We start from the raw sequence: 23,319 nt of genomic DNA on the forward strand, positions 1-23,319 counted from the left end.
CACTCAGTAACAAAGGCCTTGGCTATGTTACCTAACATCTCTCAGATCCTGGCTTCTGGCTTGTAGAATAATAACAACATAATCGAGGTGTGCAGAAGATGAAGCAAAGTAGCCCTCCTGTGAGGTGCTCAGCATAGGGTCTGGCCTGAGGTCAACTCCCAGCTGATGATTGCTAAGTCTTTGGGAGTTATTGTTGTGGATACAAATTTCATTTGTCAAGTTTAGATGTGCAAGATCAATTTTATGTATGTTTTTAAACCTGATCTTAATTTTTTAAAATTAAATTGGGTAGCAGAAACTTAGTCTCTGCCATTTCAGATTTCCTACCCATGTCCTGAAATGGTGTCTGAATTTCAGGAGGCTCATTGTTTTTCAAATGGTATTGACTGAACTTTCTTATTCCTGTCTGATCTAGGATGGCCATCCAGTGATTCTATTAGCCAGGCTCCTTCAAGTAGTCTTGACTGCTCCTGGGCCCTTGTGGGGTCCTTGGGATGATTGTTCTTGCTCCTTGCCAGAGTGACAGTGCCATGGGAGGCTGTTTTGGGCTGTCTAAATGTGTGCACACTTTTTACTTTGGAATTTTGAAGCCCACCAACACTCTGAGAAAGTGATGTCTTCCCCCCATCCCTACTCCCTGCCCATCAGTCAATGGAGGAATAGGATGTGGGGATGCCTGTATTACTTTGCAGGATGACTAGGTTGGTATAACAAAGGAGACAGAAAAATCTAGAGAGAAATTTATGTCCTTCTCACATAAACATCTGGCCTGTCTGTACTAGTAGTTTCGTGAGGTTATTGGGAGAACCTATTTTTTTTTTTCCTTTTTTTTTTTTTTTAATTTCACCATCCCTGAAAGTATTTTTTTCTCCATCGTCAAGGTCAGGCTCCGGCCTATTCATGTTCCAGATCACAGGTAGGAGAAAAGGTAACAAGTCCAGGCAAGTCTTGCCACTTACACAGGTGAGGCAGAAGTTGCACACAACATTTCCACTCACTATTTTGGATGAGAACATACCACAAGGCCACACCTCTGCTGACAGATCCAAGTGTTCTTTCCAGCCACGTTCACTCTCTGCTTCTGGTAAATACTTGTGGCTTCCTCATGCTGGTGTTCCCAGTGGTGTTGACTTTCCATTTCAGTCAGTGTTCCAAGGGAACTTCCTCCTGGCCCTTTAATTGGCTTTGAGTGTGAAAGGATAACAGAAACTATGGAGGTAGAATCAACAGGACTTGATACCTTATATAAAGACTTGGTGAAACATAAGTAGGAGTTGAACATTTTGCTGTTGTTTTAATGTTGAGCCTGGGGTATGACTCAGGATTTTTTTGACATGAACTGATGGGAAGTACTGGAAAAGGAACAGATTTAATGAGAATAAAAAGATAATAATGATTAAATTAAAAACAGTACCTTGCATAGATTATATAGTGGGAACTTAGTAATACTCCTTTCAGTCCTCACAACAACATTTGTTTACTCTTGTTTTCTTGACTAAGGAATGAAGAACCTGGAGCTTAAAGAGGTAAAGAAAATTGCCCATGGTCAAGTTGCTTAAAGCAGCAGAGCAGGATTGACCCTGGTTCTGGAGATGCCCTGCATGCAATCCCTGTACTATGCTGTGTGTGTTCCCTCTTTTACTATATGGAGAAGAGGCATCTGATCTTAGGCATGACTTACATATGGGAACTGGGAATATTCAATGGCTAGGAGAGATGATAGCTGGAGGTATCAACAGCTGGGGCTGGGTCATCTGGAGGCATCATTGCTCATTGGCTTAGTCCATTTGGGTGGTCAGAACAAAATACCATGGACCTGGTGGTTTATCAACTGCAGAAGTTTATTCTTCACAGTTCTGGAAGGTGAGAGACCAAGATCAAGGCAGTGGAAATTCAGAGTCTGCTGAGGCCCACTTCCTAGAAGTCTTTTTGTTGTCACTTCACATGCCAAAGGGGCAAGGGGTCTCTCTGACTTCTTATAAGGTCACTAGTCCTGCTTATGAGGGCTTTGCCCAAAACGACCTCAGTGTCTCCCCAAGGCCCCATCTCCAAAGTGTTCTCTCACACTGGTGACTAGGTTTCAACATACAAATTGGGGGTGGACACAAACACTCAGGTGACAACATTCACATTTTTTGTGGCTGACGTTGATGGTTGACTGGGACCTAAGCTGTCAATTGGTGTACCTACATGTGGTCACTCTATGTGAGCTGCCTTTTCTCACAGCATGGCAATCTTAGGGTATTTTGATCTGTAACATGGCAGTTTAAGGAGGAAGGTTTTATGCAATGTCTGTCTAGTTAGCAAGTATCACTTTTTGTGACTGATCTGGTGATATTAAAATAGTTCCTAAATACTTTGGTATGCCCTCCTTCAAAATGCAGGACCTATCCTTCCTCTTTCAAGTATAGTGTGTACCTCATTTTTTCTTCTTCTTGCCATGGTAGGGATTGAACTCAGGGCCTCACACATGCTAGGTAAGTGCTTCTACCAACTAAGCTGCATCTTCAGTCCTGCAGGATTTACTTCTAATGAATAGAATAACACAGAGCAATGGTGTTCAATTCCCATGATCAGGATATGAAGGTATCCTGGTTTCCTTTTGCTCTCTCTCTTAAGTCACTTGCTGGGGGGAAAGTCACCTGATGTGACCCTAAAGCAACCCTGACAACCATGGCAAGGAATTGAGACTTCCATTAATAAGCTCAGGAAGGACCTGAGGACTTTGTTCAGTAGCAAGTGAGTGAACTACCTTCAAAATCTGTCCCCCAGCCTCAGCCAAGCCTTCAGAGGACCACAACCCTGGATGATACCTTGTCTGAAATGGTTTGAGAGAGTCTGACTAGCTCCACAACTAGAATTCTTGACCCAGAGAGACTGTGAATAATAAATTCTGAATGTTTCAAGTCAGTAAAATTCTGGAGTAATTTCTTGTGGAAAAGACGACTATGTCTGGACTCAAGTTGTGGATCATCATTTGCTGCATCTTGTTGGTTAAGAGTGAATTTCTCAGACTAGTCCAGATTCAAGTGAAGCAGACACGAACCTAACCACTCAATAAAAAGAGGATAAAAAAATTGTAGTTATGGTTTAAACTGCTGCAGGCATGGTCCAGTTAATGACCCTTAATATATAATTGGGGAGATGGCCAGAAAATATACAGAAATGCAAGTCTTTTGCATAAAATGTAATGATTGTAATTAAATAATTGCTTGTATTGTTTCTTGTTGAATTTCTGTTATTTCAATAGACTGTTGAGTTCAATAATAGCAAGATCTGCAGATTATTTTGTTCATCTTTGTATCACAAGGGACTTATGTCATCTTTAATATGTACCATGTGCTCACAAGGGAGGTCTCGCTGAGCAAATTCAGACTTCAGTTGATCAGAGTAATAGGAACATATATATCTGGCCCTGGGAGTATTTTATTTTGTTATCTCTGAATTGATTTTCTAAATAATACTTGAAAATATACCAGTTAACCTTTACCTTTGTGTAGAATCTTCTATAGCTTGTTGTGTTATGATTGTCTTAGCATAAAATTTCCCAAAGGGTAGTGTGTGAAATGATTTCAGGAATCACATGGGTTAAGATTTTAAGTTTAAATAGCAGTTCAATTTCTTTATTGTGCCCTAATGTGCAAAAACATATGAAGTGAGTTAAAGAGAAAAGTTAGGAAAACAGAACAGGTTGCATGCAGTACAGAAAATGCTGTAAAACTGATGCTTGGATGGCTCAAGTTGGATAAATATTTTTATGTTGATCCTCTACAGAAAGACATGTGATCTGTGTTGGACATACTCTATCTCTGTCTTGCAGAAAGAGAACCAAAGCTTAGAGATATGAACATGATGCATTTTCCACTTTAACAGGCTTTGTGTAATTCAAGCATCTGTTTTAAACTCTGCTTTTCAGTTCCTCAGAAATATATAGATCTAATAGGTGTACACTATCCCATATAGCAACATATTTTACTTCATCCCACCTCCCCAAGACTGAAGACTTCATGGTTTTCAAATAATAACAGTGAAAGACCTTACTTCACCGGATGAAAGCAGAATTGTGATTTATTCAATATTTCTTAGAACTCACCCTTTGCCATTGATAGTTAGGACTGTAAACTCATCTTTCTCCACCTGAATCCTATAGCTCTGTTAAAGTAAAAGGCAAACCATCAAATAGAAGCTCTCTCAAAGCTCATTTATGGGAGAGAAAGAGTGTATTAGTTTTCTACTGCTGCCATAACAAATGACCATACCTTTAGTTACTCAAAATAAGGCCAGTTTATCATTTTACAGTTCTATATGCCAGAAGTCCAGGTACAGCATGCCAGATGAGTGAGATCAAAGTATTGGCAGGAAGGCATTCCTGCCTGGAGGCAGTGTCCACTTCAAGCTTTTTCAGTTGTTGGGAAAATTTAATTCGAGTCTGTGCAGTGGTAGAACTGAGGTCCCTGTTTTCTTGTGTGCTGTTGACTGCAGATGGTGCTCAGCTTTCTGAAAGTTGCCTGCATTTCTTGGCCCCATTCATTTTCAAGGCCAGCATGGTGGGTCAAGATAGTTTCTTGCTTTAAACCCCTTGAACCTTCCTTTCCGCCTCATCTCTGATTTCAGGTAGAGAGAATGATCTTCTCCTAAGAGCTCGTGTGAGTAGGTTGGATGCACCCATGTAATTCAAGATAATCTCCCTAGTCAAGAGCAGCTCTGATCATAATTACATCTCTGTAATCCTTTGAGAGTTGTAGCAAGAGTAGTGCTTAATAGAACAATTAGAAGACAAGAGTCTGGGGGGGTTATCTTTAAATTTCTGACCATAGGGAATAGCTTGTATAGGAGGATGCAGGTATCTGTGGCTTCAAAAAGCTAACTAATTGCCCCACATGAATGGAACATTCAAAATGAATCAGGGATAGAATTATAAAAATAAATACTCTTGCTCAAATAGGGAGGGAGCAGATGTGAGGCACATAACAATTATTGATCCACAGCAACTCTGAAGTCTGAGGGACAGCTGTTGCGAGGTCTCCCCACTCTGGGAAAAGGCAATGTTCCTTGGCTAGACCCCAGCTCTGCTCTCTCGGAGTAGCTCCCTGGTCTATTTTCCCCATGGCTCTTGACCCTGCTCTTCAGGAGGTCCTTCCCTTCAAGTCACCCCGTCTCATTTCTGCAGAGGGTGTTTGAAAATAGGCCATTTTGAGTGGCAGGTAGCATTTACTGTTTGTTCCCCGCTTGCAGAATGTGGGGGGGCTCAATCTTTAGATTTGAAATAAGATTGATCTATTTTAGTTCAGGGTCTAAGGACTTTTTCTATAAACTAAAAGCCTTTGTAGGTTTTGGTTGTGGGTTTTGAAATGCCATGGTTTTCTATATTCCATCCCATGTGCCAAAAGTCACACCCATAATTCTTTTAAGCTATGTTTTTCTCTCTAGATGTAATTACTGCTAATTTGAGCATTCCAGGCTGCTGTGAGAACATGCCTGAAAAGCTCCTAGGAGTCTTTTTGTCTCACAGTGTGACTCGTTGAGGTGGGCATCCTACGTGAGAACAGGGGATGAATTTTTGACCTCTAAATTCTCTTTTAAGGACACAGCCCTTATGAAGGAAATTTCTGGAAGCCTGTCAAGGAGCTGCTTTCTGTTGTGCTGGTCTGCTTGTCATCTCTAGGTGCAGACACAAAATCAACAACAATCATTTAGATAGAACAGCTTGAGATGCCCAGGAGGGTCCTGGTACTTGGCAGACATGAGCACCATTAGCCACAATCCTTTGTCATAGGACAAAGTCACCCAACCAGGCTCTGCCTTTTCCTTCACCTCCCTTCCAGGCTATCGTTTGCTTTCAGAAAATGTCTACAATTGGCATGGGAACCATAGTCTGTGAGAACCCCTGGGAAGATGCTTGCACCAAGTACATGCCTCAATTACTGCTGTCACCTGCAAAGAGCCATAAGGATCAAAACAAGTATGTGAAACCAAGGAAGTAGGAAAATCTGCATCAGCTATCTTATGACAGGGCTCCCGAGTTCTCTGGGTCAGGGCTTTTTAACAGGGTAGCAAGGAGTCCCAGCCATTGTGTCCCATTGAGTAAATCTGGCCAGGGTCTGTCACATAGTTGGCAGAGGCACAATTTTCAGGGTCAGTCAATGCTGGCAGGCAATCAGTATATCTGAAAGTTCTTTTGGAGGTGGGGATAGAGGGCAAGCATTTCTATAGCCCAGTTTCTGCCAGATTTCCTCAATTCTGAACTATATCTACTAGTGACATTTCAATTAAACAAGAGCAGTTAAAAGGTACAAGGTTAATTTTGAGGCTATGGATGAGCTTTGAATATCAAGTCTGGTTTTGGAGGGTAGTTACTACCTGGTGAATACGAATCACCTGTTTAGGGTGATTTATACTGTGGCTTCCCAACCAGGTTGAACAGCATTTTAAAATTATAAATTACCAGACACGGAGCTGGCAGATTCTGCTTTGTATTTTTTGAATGGAGTCTAGAAACATGTAACTTTAAAAACTTCCTCAGGGTTTAGTATAGCTAGTTGTTGTAAGGAATAATACCCACATTTATATATGGAATCTGAAAAAGTCAAATTCATAGAAACACAGAGAATGGTAGTTACCATAGCTGGGGGTGAGGGCACTGGGGAGATGTTGGTAAAAAGACACAAAGTTTCTGTTGGGAGAAATAAGTTCAAGAAATTTGTTGTACATCATGGTGACTATAGTTAATAACAATATATTGTATATTTTTAAATGCTAGAGAATAAATGTTAGGGGTTCTCATCACAGAAAAAGATATGTGAGGTAATACATATTTTGAATAGCCTGGTCTAGACACTTTACTGTATGTATATACGTCAAAATATCATGTTGCACACTATACTTATACATGATTTTTACTTATCAGTTAAAATAAATAAATAGCAAAGAAAGAAATAAGATCCTCCATATTTTAGTGGTTTTACAGAAAGTGCTTTTCTTGCATGTGACAACTCGGTGAATGTGTTCTGGTTGGAGTAGTTTTCTTCCATATTGTGATGCAGGGATCCAGGCCCCTTTTCATCTGTGCCAGAAAGAGAACGCGAAGGGATCATGCTAGTGACAACTGCAGAACGAATCTATTTTTCTCTAGGACTGGGGGAAACAAGGAAAGGGATTGAAATTATTCAAGTTTATGGGAAGCTGTGCTTGGTGGTATACTCCTGTAATCCCAGAGGCTCAAGAGGCTGAGGCAGGAGGATCGCACGTTCAAAGCCAGCCTCAGCAGAAGAGAGGCGCTAAGCAACTCCGTGAGACCGTGTCTCTGAATAAAATACAAATAGGGCTGGGGATGTGGCTCAGTGGACCAGTGCCCCTGAGTTCAATCCCCAGTAACCCCCACCCCCTAAAAAAGTTTACGGGGGACTTCCAGAGAGCAGAGACTCAGATAACTGAGAAGGGGTTGCTTCCACTGCTGCCATTTCTAAACTTGGAGTTGAGGTTCAGCTGCTGCCATCTTATGCTTGGAGAAGGGCTCCCGAAGGGATAGGACTCAGTCCTCTGAGGAGAGGGTTCTGGGCAACTGCTGCTGAGTTCTCCAACTCCAAGGAGACCCAACGAAGATGGCTATGAGTGTTAGAAAGCCTGCAAATTGGATTCAACTGCAATTGCTGCTACTGAAATTAACTGTCGACTCAGAGGAAGAAGTAAGGCTGGGGTGAGGCTGTTAGGAACTGGAGGCAAACAGGAAATGCACAAAAAGCTAACAGGAAGAAGCAAATCTCTTCTTCCTTCCCCAAATTCTCCATTTTCCTCTAGAACCCTATGGGGAGAATCTAAGAGGGAGCCAGTTGGCAGAGAGGAAACACAGCCCCAGCATTATAGAGCGAGAACAGCTGAGTGGGTTTGTAGATAAGAAGCAGCACTTCAGTAACTGGTCCTGTGTAGTGTCCTGGGGCAGGGACAGTGGGCAGCCAGTGTCCCTCCCTGCTGAATTCTTTCCGTTTGTCCCTTGGATCTGCTCTCCACTCTCCCTGACCTGTGTAGTCCCTGCTGCTGCCTATGTGCTGACTGGTGTTCCAGCTTTCTGTTGTGATCACCATGAGAGGTGGGAGGAAAAGAGGAGAGTGAGTTGGGGACACTTATTCACCTGATTCCTGGCAAGGGCTATTCGATGTCCTTCCTCAGAACTCCCCCACTTTGCCCCTTCAGACCATGGGGTAGCAACACAGCCTTGCTGGTTTTGGCCCCAGAACATTGCGCCACACCTATTAAGTTCCTGGCAGCAGTTCCTGGCTCTGTTAAATAGTTTCTTCATTTGATTCTCTTCATGTTGTTCCATTTGAGGTGCCACTGTTCTTCTGGTACCCTGACCGATAGACACTGTAGGAAGGCAGAGGATGGAATAAACAACCCAACGTCATTTTCCTTTCTCCTGATTTCCAGACTTCCTCTGACTCCTCCCTAGCAGCCAAATCCAAGGGAGAAGTCAGAAGTGAGGCTATTGTTAGTTAACGTGAGTCTCACAGGTAAATCTTGTTGGTGAGAGTCAGTTGAAGATGGCTAGAAAGTAGAGCTGGAATGATGAGCAGAAAGGATGAGGCTATCAGGTCACTTGGGGCATTTGTCACACAGATCAGATAAGATGTAACACCACTCTCCTCTATGTGACAAACTTCATTTACAAAAAATAATAACAATAGTAATAATTGCTTTATTCTTGATTCATCTTTTAGTTTTAATGCAAACCTCTCACAATATAGAAAGCAGAGTACATTTCAGTATTAATGATATTCGAATTCAGTAAAATATCTCATGAATAAATTTAATTTTGCACATATCGAAGAATACTATCACACTTCAGATCTGTAGATGGAATACGAATTAAAAACTCCAAATAGTGCTGTGACAAACTAAAGTGTCTCAAGTTGTGTTTCTTCCTCTTTACGAGCTCTGTGCTGTCAGTCTAAGGGTCTGTGCTTCACTCTAAGGTTCTGGAGAAATGAGCTAAACTCCTACAGAGCCATCATAGATCTACACTGTTAAAGAGTTACCCTTGAAGTGAGAGTGTGTGGCTGAGTCCTCGTGTGGCTGTGTGGGAACTGACTGCTAACTGAATGTTCTCCAAAGAACTACTATGCAGAATACAGTGTTTCTAAAAGGACAAATTATAAACAGCAGGCTAATTTGAATCTTACACATACATTACTAAAACTCAGCAATAGTGTACAATACAATAACTGCAGCAATAGTGTACAACTTAGAGAACTACCAGACGACATTGAATTTGGCCTGATGCTGCCTACCCTTCTGATTCCTCCAGCCTCATCTCTTCACTGTGCCCTTCGCTGCCAGCCACACTCTCTGACCTGGGGGTGGAACTTGCAAGCTTCTTCCAAGGCTCTTGAATTCACTAAGACTTTTCTCACCCGAGGGCCTTTGCTTCTGTAGTTTTCCCTGCTTGGAGCAGTTTTCCTTCTTTCTGTTTCCTCCTTCAACATGCCCACCCTGTGTGAAAAATCCCCCGTTGTTCTTTTTGGTCTTTCCTTCAGAACAACTCCCCTCATTCCTAAACGGTTCATCCATGAACATTTACCTGCTTGAGGGGCAGCAGACAAGGGGCCAGGAGCTGATCCAGACTACCTGGAGGTAAGCCCTTTCCAGCTGTATGGTTCCTGGGTATGTTCTTTTAATGGTCTGTTCCTCAGTTTCCACTTCTCTAAAGTGGGGGAAATAAATACTACCTATCTCATTGGATTGTGAGGAAGATTAAGTGCATTAATATTTGTAAAAGTGCTTAGAGCAACAACCTGTCCATATCAGGGACTATGTGAGTATTACAGAAGTAAAAAAAAAATATTCATTTCCTCCACAGAACTGTATGTACCATGCAGATGGTGACCAGATCTGTTCCTCCACTGCAACATTCAGCACAGTGCCAGATGGACAGTGTCATTATCATTGTCGTGCACCTAGTGGGCATCAAATATTTGCTGAACTAATGAATGAATAAACAAATAGCCAAGTGGTATTCTAAATGGGGAAGGGGAGGAATGGAATGAGCTGGTTACCAAAACTAGCACATTGCAATATTGTGGTTTTTCAGAAAACATAAATAAGCAACTAGAAGTCACTATCTTAGCTGGGAGTTGAACTCTGAACCTTCTTTGGAGTTTATTACCACTCAGATATCCATGACAAAGTGTGTGGCTGGCATGAACATCACCCAGAATCCTTCCTTGCTTCTTAGCTTACAAACAGAGTCACCTCCCTGCAGAGTACTGCTGGGTCTCAGACCACCGAGGTGACAGAAATGACATTCTGTGTGGGAGCAAGGCTCATATTCCCACACTCTTGGGAGGCTGTAGCATTGACTGGGTCCTCTGCTTGCTGACTCCACTATTCTGGTGACAGCTGCTTCCCTGACTAACCTGAGCTCTGGCCCTGGGTCACATCTCAGGGCTGATCTGACAGTCTATGAAGAGGATTTTCCAAACCCCAAACAATGGCAGCTTTGTGAGCCAGCTGCACTGCATTCCCCTTCAGAGGCGACCAGGGCTTTTAAATCACATAAAACACGTATCCAAGTTGTGCTACGGCGACTCACACCAGGCAACCAGCTGCTCCACTAATTCTTGTCCAATGCTAGGTCTCAGAGGAGTCATTAGAAGCCCAGTGAAATCGGCCTCGGCCCACCCTGGCTGGCTTCCAGAGCCTGACATTTGCTGCCTCTTGGAGCCTTTGCAGAGATCCGGACCATTTCCTGTAGCCTCTGGGCCCCCCGCCAACAGGTTAATGTCCAGCCTCCCTGTCTTCTGGGTACCACTGTTTATCGAAGGGCTTTAGCATTTCCACTTTCCTACTCCAACCCAGCTGGAAGTCTCCTGATGAACAGTTTCTTTGCAAGCTATGGTGGTCTATGAACTTGTCTGAAATTTCCTGGAAAAGAAACAACCGCTGCTCCAGAATGTGATCACAGCGGGACATTTTGTCAGTCTCTCCTCAGTCTTTTCCCACTTATGTCCATCCTCCACCCATCCACACCTTGAAGACACCCCCAGTAATAAAACTTCCAAAGGTTCTGACAAATGCAAAGACTATTTGAAACAGTGGAATGTGCAATGGTCCCTCTGACATGGGGGATGTTGCTTTCTAGGATCATTTCAGGAGAAATCCCAGGCTGGCCTCTTAGAAGCTATTTACTGAGGTTACTTATGAACAAGAATTCCTGACACATGGAGGTTGGGTTGTGAGAATCAGGCTTGGGAGGAGGAAGAAGAGTGAAAATTCAAAGCTTCACTTTGGTACAAATGCCTCCCTTGGAGTCTTTCTCTGTCCATCGAGCTGGCAGTCACTCTGAGCTCTTTACAAGGGCACCCCAGGGCAAGGTGGCCAGCTCCAGAGACTGGCTTCCCATTCAGCTGCTTTGGCCATCTTTCAGTCTGCAGCCGCTATTTCCCATGGGGTGCCCTGTCCTGAGAGAGAGGAGCCAGGCTTGGCTTGCTGCCCCTGTGGTGGGGCTTGGTGAGGAGCCCAGGTGCTCACACCCTGCTTTCAGTCAAACCCCATAGATGTTTTTAGCAAATCCTCGTACTTGCTTAATATAAATGTGAACACAAATACAGGAGAATGACAAGGGACAAACCTTAAAATACTTTTTGTCTCTGAAGGGAACTCAGAAATAACCCAGTTCACTGGTGGTTAGGCTTTTACTAGGTTCAGCAAGTTCCATACCTGTGGAATCTTACTGAGAAGACCATGGCGGTCCATGAAGTGGAAAAATGCCCTGATCCTCATCATCCTCTTGATGGTTCTTCAGGCTGTTACGCCAAATGTCTAGAACCCTCTAGAGTCCACTTTGGAAGTCATTCATTACCATAGAGCAGTGTGGCTCAGGGAGCCTAGTGGACTCACCCAAAGCAATTATTACTTTGAGGCCTGGCTATAAGTGAACTCCAACTCTCTTAAAACCAAGCTTGTGAACTTGGAAATGTTCTGCTAATGTATAACAGATTTGTTTTAGATTTAGTCCTATGGTGAAATGGTTCAATGCTAAATGCTTCCATTTTCATTGATTTTTGTAATTTCTCCTGGTTGGTGTTAGTTAACTAAAGAGCCACCAGAACAAAGCACCACAGATAAGTAGCATAGACAACAAAAGTTTATTTTCTCCCAATTTTTAGAGGTTACAACTCTAAGATCAAGGTGTTAGCAGGATTGGTTCTTTTTTTTTTTTTTTTTTTTTTTTTTTGTGATACTGGGGATCAAACTCAGGGCCTTGTGCTTGTGAGGCAAGTACTCTATCAGCTGAGCTAACTCCCAAGCCCAGGATTGGTTCTTTATGAAGCTTCTTTCCTAGTTTTATAGATGGACATCTTCTACCTGTGGCTCCAAGAAGTCTTCAGGGTATCACCCTTCATGTTCAAATTTCCTTTTTGTATAAGAAGACGGTAATATTGGATTAGGACCCATTCATACAAACTCATTTTATCTTAATTACCTCTTTAAAGGTCCTATCTCCAAATAAAGTCACTGCTATAGTTCAGATAAGTATCACTCAAAGGACCATGTGTTAAAGGTTTGATCACCAGTCAACATCACTATTGAACAAGAGATGGGTCCTAGTGGAACACAGTTAGGTCATTTATGGTGTGCCTTCAAGGAGATACTGAAGGAAAGGACCCAGACTTTCACCTCTGTTTGTTTCTTAGCAGCCACGAGATGAATATCTGTACTGTACCACATTCAATCCACCACGATGTACTGCCTCACCACAGATTCAAAAGAAAAGGGACCATGAGCTGAAACCTCTGAAACCATGAGTCAAAATAAGTTTTTCCTCTTGCTAAGTTGATTATCTCAGGCATTTTGTCAGAGTGACAGGAAACTGACTAACACAGAAAGTTGGTCCAAGAAATGGGGCCATTGCTGACTATTCCTGTCCATGTGGTTTACAAGAAGGAATTTGGAAAAGTTTGGAGAAGCAGGTTAGAAGAAAGCTAAAATACTTGAAACAGAACTTAATGGGAAATTCTGGTAAAGACTCAAAAGACCAGAATATTGATAGAAGTGTGGAAAGTAAAAGTTATGCCTATGAGGTTTCAAGTGGAAATAAATTGGGAATTAGAGTAGAAGCCATTTGCATTGCATCATAGCAAAGAATTCGCTTTTTTTTTGTCCATGGCTGGAGACTTCCCAGGAAACTGAACTTAAAGGCAATGAACTAGTTTACCTAGTGAATAAAATTTTAAGACAGTACAGCATTCAGTCTGCAGCACGGATATTGCTGACCACTTTTAACCAGATTTAGTGAGAATTGGGAGCATTTAGCAGAGAAGAAAGATTTGGAAAAATTGAAGTTTGTCCAGAAAAAGGAATGTGTTTAAGAGAAGCTGCCAGTGAGGGTGCAGTTGCTAAAGGTATTACTCCCATTAGAAGAAGCAAAGTGTTTTGCAAGAGGACAGTATAAAAGAAGTTTTGAGGTCATCTCAGGAATCAGCAAGACCCCACCCATTGCAGGTTCAAGGGTATAAAGTACAAACCCATTTCAAAGACCAATTTAAGAAGAAAGCCCTGGGCTTCATGCTGGGACAGGGCCACCTAGGGAACTGTTTTCTCAGGGTTTGTTTCCCCATGTTCGGTCATCAAGGCACTTAAGGCTGCTTCAGTCACAGTTCAAGTGGGCACTGGTACAGTTTGTGCCACTTGGCATTGCCCACATATGCTGTTCTTTTTGTGGTATGGAGAATGCAAAAGTTATAAGACCATGGAGGCTTCCACCAAGATTTCAAAGGAAAACCTTAGAGGCCAGACAACGAGTCAATGTGTGGGGGGACCAGAACCCATACGAACCTCCTCGGAGAAGGCAATGTGTGAAGCTGTGAGAGGTAAGCTGAGACCGTAGTGGAGAGATTATAGGAGCATGAAACGCCTGCTGAGAGAAGATGCAGACAGGAAGCAGAAGCAGCTCAAGAGAGTGGCCCTGAGGCTCCAGACATAGAAGCCATAGGGCAAGGCTACTCAAGCCCCTGGGAGCCCACATTCTGCTACTGTGCGCTCTGCATGCTGAGCATGGAGCTACATATTTTAGTGATTGCCCTGTTGGGTTTTGTCTGGCTTTGATCTGATCTTTCCTTTCTATGTCCCCATTTCTCCCTTTTGAAATAGCAACATTTACCTGGTGGCATTGTATCTTGGGAGTACAGAACTTACTTTTTTTTTTTTTTTTTAATAAGGGTTCATGTCTGAGTTTGTTTTGAGTCTCAGTAGACTTGGACTTGGACTTTGATAATGCTGGAAGTTATGACTGAGAGGACTCTTGGAGAAGTACTAAATGCATTTTGCATTTTGAGATAGATGTGAGCCCTTAGGATCCAGGGCTAAAATTCTACAGTTTGGATTGGTGTCTCCCAAAGGTCCACGTGTTGAAGACTTGATCACCAGTCTGTGGTGGAACTGGGAGGTAGGGAAACCTTTAGAAGATGGAGCCCTAGTAGAATGAAGTTAGGTCACGGGGGTGGGTCCTGAAAGGGAGTACTGGGGCTCCAACCCCTTTATCTCTTTTTCTGCTTTCCAGCTGCCAAGAAGTGAACAGGCCTCTGCCATGTGCTCCCACCATGATGTACTGTGCAGCCACAGGACCAAAGAAATAGAACAAGTGGCCATGGATTGAAACCCCTGAAACCATGAAACAAAATAAACATCACCTAATTTTAAGTTGATTATTTCAGGTATTTTGTCACAATAATGGCAAACTGACTAATATAGCTACTTTCTGAGGGACTGGGGGGTCAGAACTTGAACATATGAATTTGGGTGTGAGAAAATTCAGTCCATCATGGTTAGCTAAACTTCATACTCTGTGTGTGGCACATTCAAATAGAGCATATGGAAACTATATTCCCTGAATCCTTGTACATTCAAAAACTTTTTTTCTGTAGCCTTATTTTAAGGTCACTATTTTTTCCTCCTTAAACTTGGAAAGCACTGCTCTATTGACTTTGACTCTTACCAGTTGTTGTGGAGAAAGTCTAAGGTCAGCTGAATTTCTTTTTCCAGTTCCAACTGCCAAATATATGAGGGAGATCACCTTGGACCATCCAGACACAGCCGAACAACAAGCAGAATGCAGCCTCTTAAGTGACTCCAGGAGAGACCACCCAAAGAACTGCTCAACCAAGCCCAGTCCAAATTGCCAAGCTACAGAGTTCGCAGTAAACAAAATTGGTGTTTTTAAAGCTATGTTGGTGGTGTGGTTCGTTAACTGCCATTGACACCTGATGCACAGACCTAGCTGTAATTAATTCTCCCTGGATTACAGTGCAATTTCTTAAGATACAGGGTTGTGGTGGGTGAATACTTTAGTCTTTGTTTCTCTACAGTCAAATGATATTCAACTGTTTATAAAGCAGTGTGGAAACTCACTCCCTTCCTGTCAATTAATAGACTGCTTCTTGGAAATACGATAAATGTGAACAAGTCCTCTGAGTACCACATTCTCAAATTCTCCTCAGAGTCAAATCTGGCTCTCCCAACACTGGAACCCACAATCTCTCACAGCATGTCTCTGTATCTGCATGTTCTGAAATGCATTTGGCAGCCTTTCTCCAAATATAGCAGTTTGGGTCACAGATTTCTCCTAGTTTCAGCACATTGGAGTTGAACTTTTTGTTTTTGATTTTGTGAGTGGTAGAGGGAGAGAAAAGCAGTTCCCTATTTGCTATGCCATTAAAATATGAGAACTCGTGGCTTATAAACAACAGAAATTTGTCACACTTCTGGAGGCTGTGAAGTTCATGACTGAGGTAGAAGATCAGTGCTTGGTGAAGCTGCTCTCTGGTCAGGGAAGACACCTTTTTGCTGTGTCCTTAAATGGCAGAAGGGGTGAAATAGTTCCCCTGTGAGCCTTTTATAAGGGCATTATTCCTCTTCATGAGAGCTCTGCCCTCGTAACAAAATCACTTCCTCAAAACCCCATCTCTTAAAACCACCAATGAATTATGGAAGGATTCCAACATTTGGACCTTAGCAGAGTTTTTTTGTCACATAATGGTATTAAAAGAGAGCAACCATTCTTTTCTTCTTCTTCTTCTCCTTCTCCTTCTCCTTCTCCTTCTCCTCCTTCTTCTTCTTCTTCTTCTCTTCCTCCCTTCCTTTCTCTATTACTTCTTTTATGTCTTTCTGCTGGGGAACAAACCCAGGGCTTTGTATGTGCCAGGCAAGTACTCTACTCCAAGCCCCAGTCCTAAGAGTGGCTAGTCTTTTTTGTCAGCATTCTTTCAAAAAAGAAAGTCATTATAACGTCTAAGTGATTGCAAGTACATAAATTCAGAAGAAAGATAATCCATCTTGAGACAGAATTAAGATAGGATCCATTTAAATATCTTTGCATTTGAATATCTTTATGAGAAACACTATTTTAGAGATTCATGAAAACTATAACTGAATTAGACTTTACACAATTTTTCTTTAAGTATTTTTGTCAAAAAACTTACAAACTATACAGGAACATTAATCATTATGTTTAGGAAGAAAGTAATCTCTCTCTCTCTTCATACACAAAGTAATTATTACCTTAAAGTTGTAATGAATAATTCACCTTAATAATGCCCTCTGGCTCAAACCATTTCTGACTTTAAGTTCTGTAAGTACATCAGATAAATGCCATTGTTTATTTATATGTTGCATCTGATAGCACAGAGAGGCATTTTATTTTATTTTGTATTAGTTCTTTTTAGATACACATGACAGTATATTTTGACATATTATATATACATGGAGTAGAACTTCCTATTTTGGTGGTTGTACATAATATGGAGCTACACTGGCAGAGTATTCATGTATGAGCATAGGAAAGTTACGTCTGATTCATTCTACTTTCTTTCCTATTCCCATCCCACCTTCCTTCCCCTCATTCCCCTTTGTCCAATCCAATGAACTTCTTTCTTCCTTCCCCTGGCCTTAGTGTGTGTTAGCATCTACATATCAGAGAGAACATTTGGCCTTTGGTTTGTTGAGATTGGCTTATTTCACTTAGCAAGATAGTCTCCAGTTGCATTCATTTACTGTTCAATGTCATGATTTTATTCTTCTTGGTGGCTGAGTAGTATTCCATTGTGTATATATGCCACAATTTATTGATCCATTCATCTATTGAAGGGCAACTTGGTTGATTCCATAACTTAGCTATTGTGAATTGAGCTCCTCAAAACATTGATGTAACTGTATCACTCTAAACATTGATGTGACTGTGTCACCATAGTATGCTAATTTTTAAAATCCTCTGGGTATATGCTGAGGAATGGGATAACTGGGTCAAATGGTGGTTGCATTCCAAGTTTTCTGAAGAATCTCCATACTGCTTTCCATAGTGATTGCACCAATTTGCAGTCCCACCAGCAATGTGAGTGTGCCTTTTCCTGCGGGCATTTTAAAGATAATGCAAGGATATTGCTACAGAACTAAGTTCATCAGAACTCCATCATCTTTCTTTTTTCTCTTTTCTCATCGCTGCCTGGCCCATATGCAGACTGTGGTTGCTGGGGCACATGGGCTCACCTCTCAGAGAAGGGTGCCAGATTCTCAGAACTTCACCTCTGGATCCAGTCACCAGAAAGCTGTGAGGAGTGCATCAGTTCACTCTCTAGGACTCAGCAGCTCCCAGGTAAATGTCTTGACATGGTCAATGAGCAGCTTATGGGAGGGCCTACTGAAGTGCCCTGGAGCCTCATCCTGAGGCGGAGGACTGCCTGTGCCCTGCTTGTCTTGGCCCCTTACCAGGGCCTGGCTTACTCAAGGCCTCCTGTGCATGTCTGGTGCACGGATCCAACTTAGGCAGAGCTCCTAGAGAGAAAGTAGCCGTAGGAGTGCAATTGAGGATACCTTTTTTTCTTCTAAAAGAAAAGGGATGAAAAGCCATTTGGAAACCCAAGGAGAAGGTCTGGGAGGGGCCAAGAGAATGATCAGGAGCCCTGGGGAACTCCATTCTGCCTGGCATGTGATTGGAACTCCAACCTGCAACACACGCCTCCTGGGGCCAGAGAAGGGCAAACCCTGCTCCTGCGAGGTCGGCCTTATGGCTGCCCCTCTGATCGATGGCCCACCAGGAAGGCACAAGACCGAAAATAAAGTTTAAGTCTAAGAATGGGAAAAGTGAAGTCCCCCAGGAGAAAAAGGATTGGGATCCTTGGAAAACCTCCCAAAAGCACAATGTGGGGCTTGGCAAGAGCGGACTCATCCCAGCTGCTGTCTTCTTGTTGCTGCTTTTGTCTCTGACTCCATTCATTTGCCACTCTTTCCATCTGAAATCAGACTCCAGCTGATTGTGGTAAATCCCATGGGACTGGGGCTTGCACTGAGGACTCCAGGAGGTAGGCTTTGAAGGCCCTGCTTCAATTCTTCTCTGCCTCTTGCTGTATCATGACAGGCAAATCACTAAATCTCACTGAATATTAACTTCCCTAATCTGTTAAGGCAGCTCATGCTAGTGCCTGAATTACCACCTGTGGGAGGACCTGACCTCCAAATGAGTCAATGGCATCGCTAATCACTGTTAGCAATCACGGGACAACCAGGGCACCCACTGAACCTCTTCCTCTCTCACCCGAACCTAACTGAGATGAGCAGGGAGGGAGAGAAGCAGCAAAGTAGAGGAGTGACAAGGGCCCAAGGGACTTAAAATACTTTCAACTATTATTAAAAAAAAAACAAAAAAAAAACAAAAACTCATCGCTTTGGTTACTATAAAAAAAAAAATCCATAGCAACAAAGAAGACTGGAAGAAAATATGTAAGGTATTAGGTAATGAAGGTTATTTGTAAGAATTATAATGTTTATTTTCTACTTTAAAACAGACATTTTGAAGATAGCCCTCTTCCCAATTCTTCTCCCCTCGTTCCTCCCCAGCGTTCACAGTTCCGGAGCTGCCCGCATGTTCCACACACACAAGGTCGCGGGGAGCCAGGCCCGGCAGGCGTGTGCTGCTCCGGGACCCCACAGGCAGGTGGTGAAGGAGAAGACTCAGCTGAGAGGGAGAAAAGCCGAGAAAGGAAGAACGTCAGGGGCCCCTAGCCCGGCAGGGTGCAGACATGAGGAGCTCTGGTTGAGGGACTGCCCTCCTGGCTCCTGCTGGGAGACCCCAGGAGCCCCAGGAGGTGTGAAAGGTGGTGAGTGTGTCATTGGCAAGGTCAGAGTAGGGCGACAGGACACCAGCCAAATAGGCCAGGGCTACAAAGGCCAATTTTAGTGTGGAGGTGAATTCACTGTGGTAGAGAAACTGAGGCAGAATCTCAGTTCCGTGATGAGCAACAGCAGAAACCATTTTACTCAATCTCTCCGACATCCAGGGCTCTTCCTGGCACACAGAACCCGGGAGACAGGACTGTGATACTGGGCCAGGTCCCTTCCGTCCTCAGGGCCAGGTGCTCATGTCTTTTGTTTAAGTCCTTGCCCATTTATAGAATGGGTAGGGCCAACCCTGCAGAAAGGACACCAATAGCAGAGAATCTTCTGACCTTGACCATTTAGCAAAGTTTAGTTTTGTTTTATTTAAGAGGCTTAAGTTTGGCAGGAGAGTGAGACAGAGCTACTGCAGTACACAGAGAAGTCTGTTCCGAGATGGGAGGGTGAAGACATCATGCTTTGGAGCCCTCGGTCCCAAGGCAGTGGACTGGCTCCACAGGAAGTTCTAGTAACTGCTCGGGGGTTCTGTCATAAGAGATGATGGGGCGGGAGTATGTGGCAGCTTAATGATAAAATTCCCTTAGACTTTCTAGTCAAGAAAAAAATTCTTGCTCATTATAAATAGAGAAAAAAATAGTCATTTGTTTCTTAACAATGGTGATATATTCTGGTGATTTCATTGTTGTGGGAATAGCAAGGAGTTTACTTAAGCAAACAAAGGCAATGTCACTAGGAAATGCAATTTTATATAAGACTGTCAGCCCACTGCTGACTGAAATATCATTGCTCATTATAATTCCCTTAGACTTTCTAGTCAAGAAAAAAATTCTTGCTCATTATAAATAGAGAAAAAAATAGTCATTTGTTTCTTAACAATGGTGATATATTCTGGTGATTTCATTGTTGTGGGAATAGCAAGGAGTTTACTTAAGCAAACAAAGGCAATGTCACTAGGAAATGCAATTTTATATAAGACTGTCAGCCCACTGCTGACTGAAATATCATTATGTGGCATGTGACTGTATCAGAAATGTATGAAGAGGACAACGACATCACCCAAACTCCATCACCTGGAGATAAGCCACAGTTGACCTTTTGGCGTGTTTCCTCCAGTGTATTTGCTATTAAAAATAAAAAGGCAAGCCAATCCCAAAAAACCAAAGGCTGAATGTTCTCTCTGACAAGCAGATTCTAACACACAATAAAGGGAACAGAGTGAAGAATAGAAGTTCATTGGAGTAGAAAAGGGGAACGAAGGGAAGGGAGGGAGGATGGGAATAGGAAAGACAGTGGAATGAATCCGACATAATTTTCCTGTGTTCATATATGAACAGTGTAACTCCACATCATGTACAACCACAAGAATGGGAAGTCATACTCCATGTATGTATGATATGTCAAAATACATTCTACTATCATGTATAACTGTAAAGAACAAATAGAAAATAAAAATAAAAAGACAAAAATCAAAACATTATTGAGAGCATTTAAATTTCTGCTAAACCTATATAAATTACATATATATTATTACATAATATGTTTTCTTGAAGAAGCCTTTGTAAACAACATTTTTATTGGTAGCAAAAACATTTCATTTGGTAAAAATATAAAAATTTAAGCATTCATTTACTGTTGGGGTAGTAAATGGGTTTCATTTACTATTCTAAATAATATTAATAATGAGAAAAACCCAAGTATTCCAATCTCCGTTTATATCTCTGATCATTTCTGTATGCTAAATTCCTAGAAGTGAAATTACTAGGTCTTTTATACATTTTTTTATTTCTGTAATTTCTCTGTATATCTCTGTGACTGTATCTCATCCTCCTGCCAAGCTCAGTTTCATAAAATAAAACAAAATTAAACTTTGCTAAATTCATAGAAGTAACATTGGCATGAATTTTTGCTATAACAGGTGACAGAATCTAAATCCAAAAGATTTTCGTAGGCTGAAATAGCAGCTCGAATGCTATGAACGAAAATTCTCAGGGATACAGTCTGGCATGTCCAGTCACCAGAACACATGCTGAAGTAAAGGTGAAAGAGATGTAACCTAACAGGAGTCAAGACGAGTAATGTGGATCAAGAAAAGTTCACTTTCATAGGCCATAATAATAGAAATATGGAGTCCAGAATAGGAAGTTGATTGGCCTACTCTGCTCTGTGGTGTTGAAACTGCACTCAACACTGGGTCCCATACTTCACAGGGAACATTGACAAATGATCCACATTTAGAGGAGAGATAAGAATAATGATGATACTAGAAAACTAGTGTTTTCTCACTTAAGTTGGACCCTGTCTATGTGATATGATGGGCCTTTGATTCCAAGATGGGTCTTCAGAGTCCCATTAGGAACTTGAAGTTTGAAATTTTGAGGCCTGCAGATGAGAGCCACCAATGAGCTGTGTGCATGGCAGGACTGGAGTAAGAAGACCACAGACTCTGCTCTGAATTCCTGGCAAGAGCTGCCTCAAATTGCAGATGTGCAGCTCTTTGCTTGATGCTGTGAGACAACTCAGGAAGAGTAACCAGAGCTTTCTGCAACAAGCAACCTGGAAGGAAGAGCCATCACTAACATGCTATGAGAAGTGCTGAAACCATGGTGTTTATTCTGGAGGAGAAAAGACACAGAAGGAACATGAGAGCTGTAGGCAAATATTTGAAGGACTGGTGATGGGAAAGCCAGCTCAGACTTGTTGCACTAGGCTTCAGATGGCAGAACTACAGAGGCCAGGCTCCACCGAATCTCCCCAGCGACGTGAAGGGCTGCCTGGGAAAGATGGAGTTCCTGGTCACCTATTTCGTGCAATAGGACTCATGATGGGACCGTGGTAGAGAGGTCAGACATGAAGACACACTGGCTCCAGAGTGTTCCTCTGATCTGGACAATCCACGGCCTTCTCCCCTTTTCCTCTTAGTTAGGCCACCTAGACAAAGATTTGACACACTTTCAGAAGTCCCTTTGGTCTTCAGGAAGACAGCAGCAGGTTATTAAATAATTTAACCATTATGTCATTCTTCATTAAACTCTGTACGGATGCTTTTTCACTTCAAAGAAATAAACCAAATGTTTTTGTGAATTTTGGAGTCGTTCTGGGAATCTGAGTCCCAAAGAGGCGGGAAACACCGACAACCTCTCACATCAACTTAATAGTGAAGTCCAGAACTTGAGCCTGATTTGTTTCTTTATGCAAATTGTCCTGATGGCTTTCTGTGAGGCATAGTCTAGTTTGGTATGTGTCATCTTGGTGGCAAATAAATTCAACTATCGAATAAATTCAATTATCTAGCTGAACATGAAAATGTTAGTGAAGAGAAGTCATGTAACATTTAATGCTCTTTGTTCAAAAGTTAACCCTTCAAGTCTTGAAGGACAAGGATTGCGAACACAGTACCATTGTAACCATGGGCATAGCTGGGAAGGGCTGGTCCTAGGACATCTGTACCCTGGTCCCTGAAGTGCCCTGAGGATGTGAAGGGAACTCAGGGATATGGGGCCCGTGGGCACCAGGGAGACCCTGTCTATGTTCCAGGGTACCCGGCCTCATCAAAGGTGCTTGGACTCCAAATGTGGTACTAAAACCAGACAGCTAAGGGCCATATGGGGCCACAGGAGCTGCAACAAAGAGGACCTCAGTGGCCTCAGTGTGAACTGATGACCAACGCCAGAGCAGGACCCCCTACCTGGTGATAGAACCCAAACTATTTGTGCCTTTGACCTTTCTCAGGGTTGAGTGGAAGAGACAGCTGCCCAAAGAACGCTGCTGCGACTTAACTTTCCTTGGATCTTGGTCATGCATAATTTGTTCTGTAGACTTTCACTTTTGTTACACTTCTAGTCCAGGGACTGAGACTTATTTATACCGCGTTATTTTGGGAAAGACTTGAACTTTTTGCTCCAGGATGCAGGACTGTTCTGGCAACCTGGGCATGATCGCCATCTAATGGTCAAATAATGTAACTAACAGTGTTTGCCCGTAAACCTGAGAGGTTCAGTGTTCTGTATGTATCTGGTTCTTTGGAGAAATTAAAAATCTTAGAAATCCACTCTGTGATATAAGGTGGTATGAAAGAGTATGTATACACGCAGGGTGTATAAAAATGACTGTGGTTTTGAAGGTGAAGTGATAGAGTTGCACTGTTATTCTAGGGTCGTCAGA

The 23,319-nt window shown here is 42.5% G+C and overlaps 1 protein-coding gene across 3 annotated transcripts in view; it reads left to right on the forward strand.

Moving 5' to 3' along the window:
* The window catches only part of LOC306664718 (uncharacterized protein), a 50,266-nt gene extending 27,796 nt beyond the window's left edge, over positions 1-22,470 (forward strand). The window contains exons 1-6 of one of the 3 annotated variants that reach the window (XR_013764784.1): positions 9,428-9,627; positions 10,628-10,769; positions 14,555-14,708; positions 15,037-15,227; positions 17,507-17,641; positions 21,641-22,470. Coding sequence is in view for 2 of the 3 variants with exons in the window: in XM_079145770.1 (XP_079001896.1) it covers positions 15,037-15,227; positions 17,507-17,641; positions 21,641-21,754 (440 nt within the window). In the remaining variant the exon portion in view is untranslated. Of the gene's footprint in view, positions 1-9,427; positions 9,628-10,627; positions 10,770-14,554; positions 14,709-15,036; positions 15,228-17,506; positions 17,642-21,640 lie in introns of those variants that run through there. The other 2 variants (XM_079145770.1, XM_079145771.1) reach the window with 2 other exon arrangements.
* The last annotated feature ends 849 nt before the right edge of the window (positions 22,471-23,319 follow it).

This window comes from Sciurus vulgaris (genome assembly GCF_902686455.1).
Source record: "Sciurus vulgaris genome assembly, chromosome: 6".
Classification (NCBI taxonomy): Eukaryota; Metazoa; Chordata; class Mammalia; order Rodentia; family Sciuridae; genus Sciurus; species Sciurus vulgaris.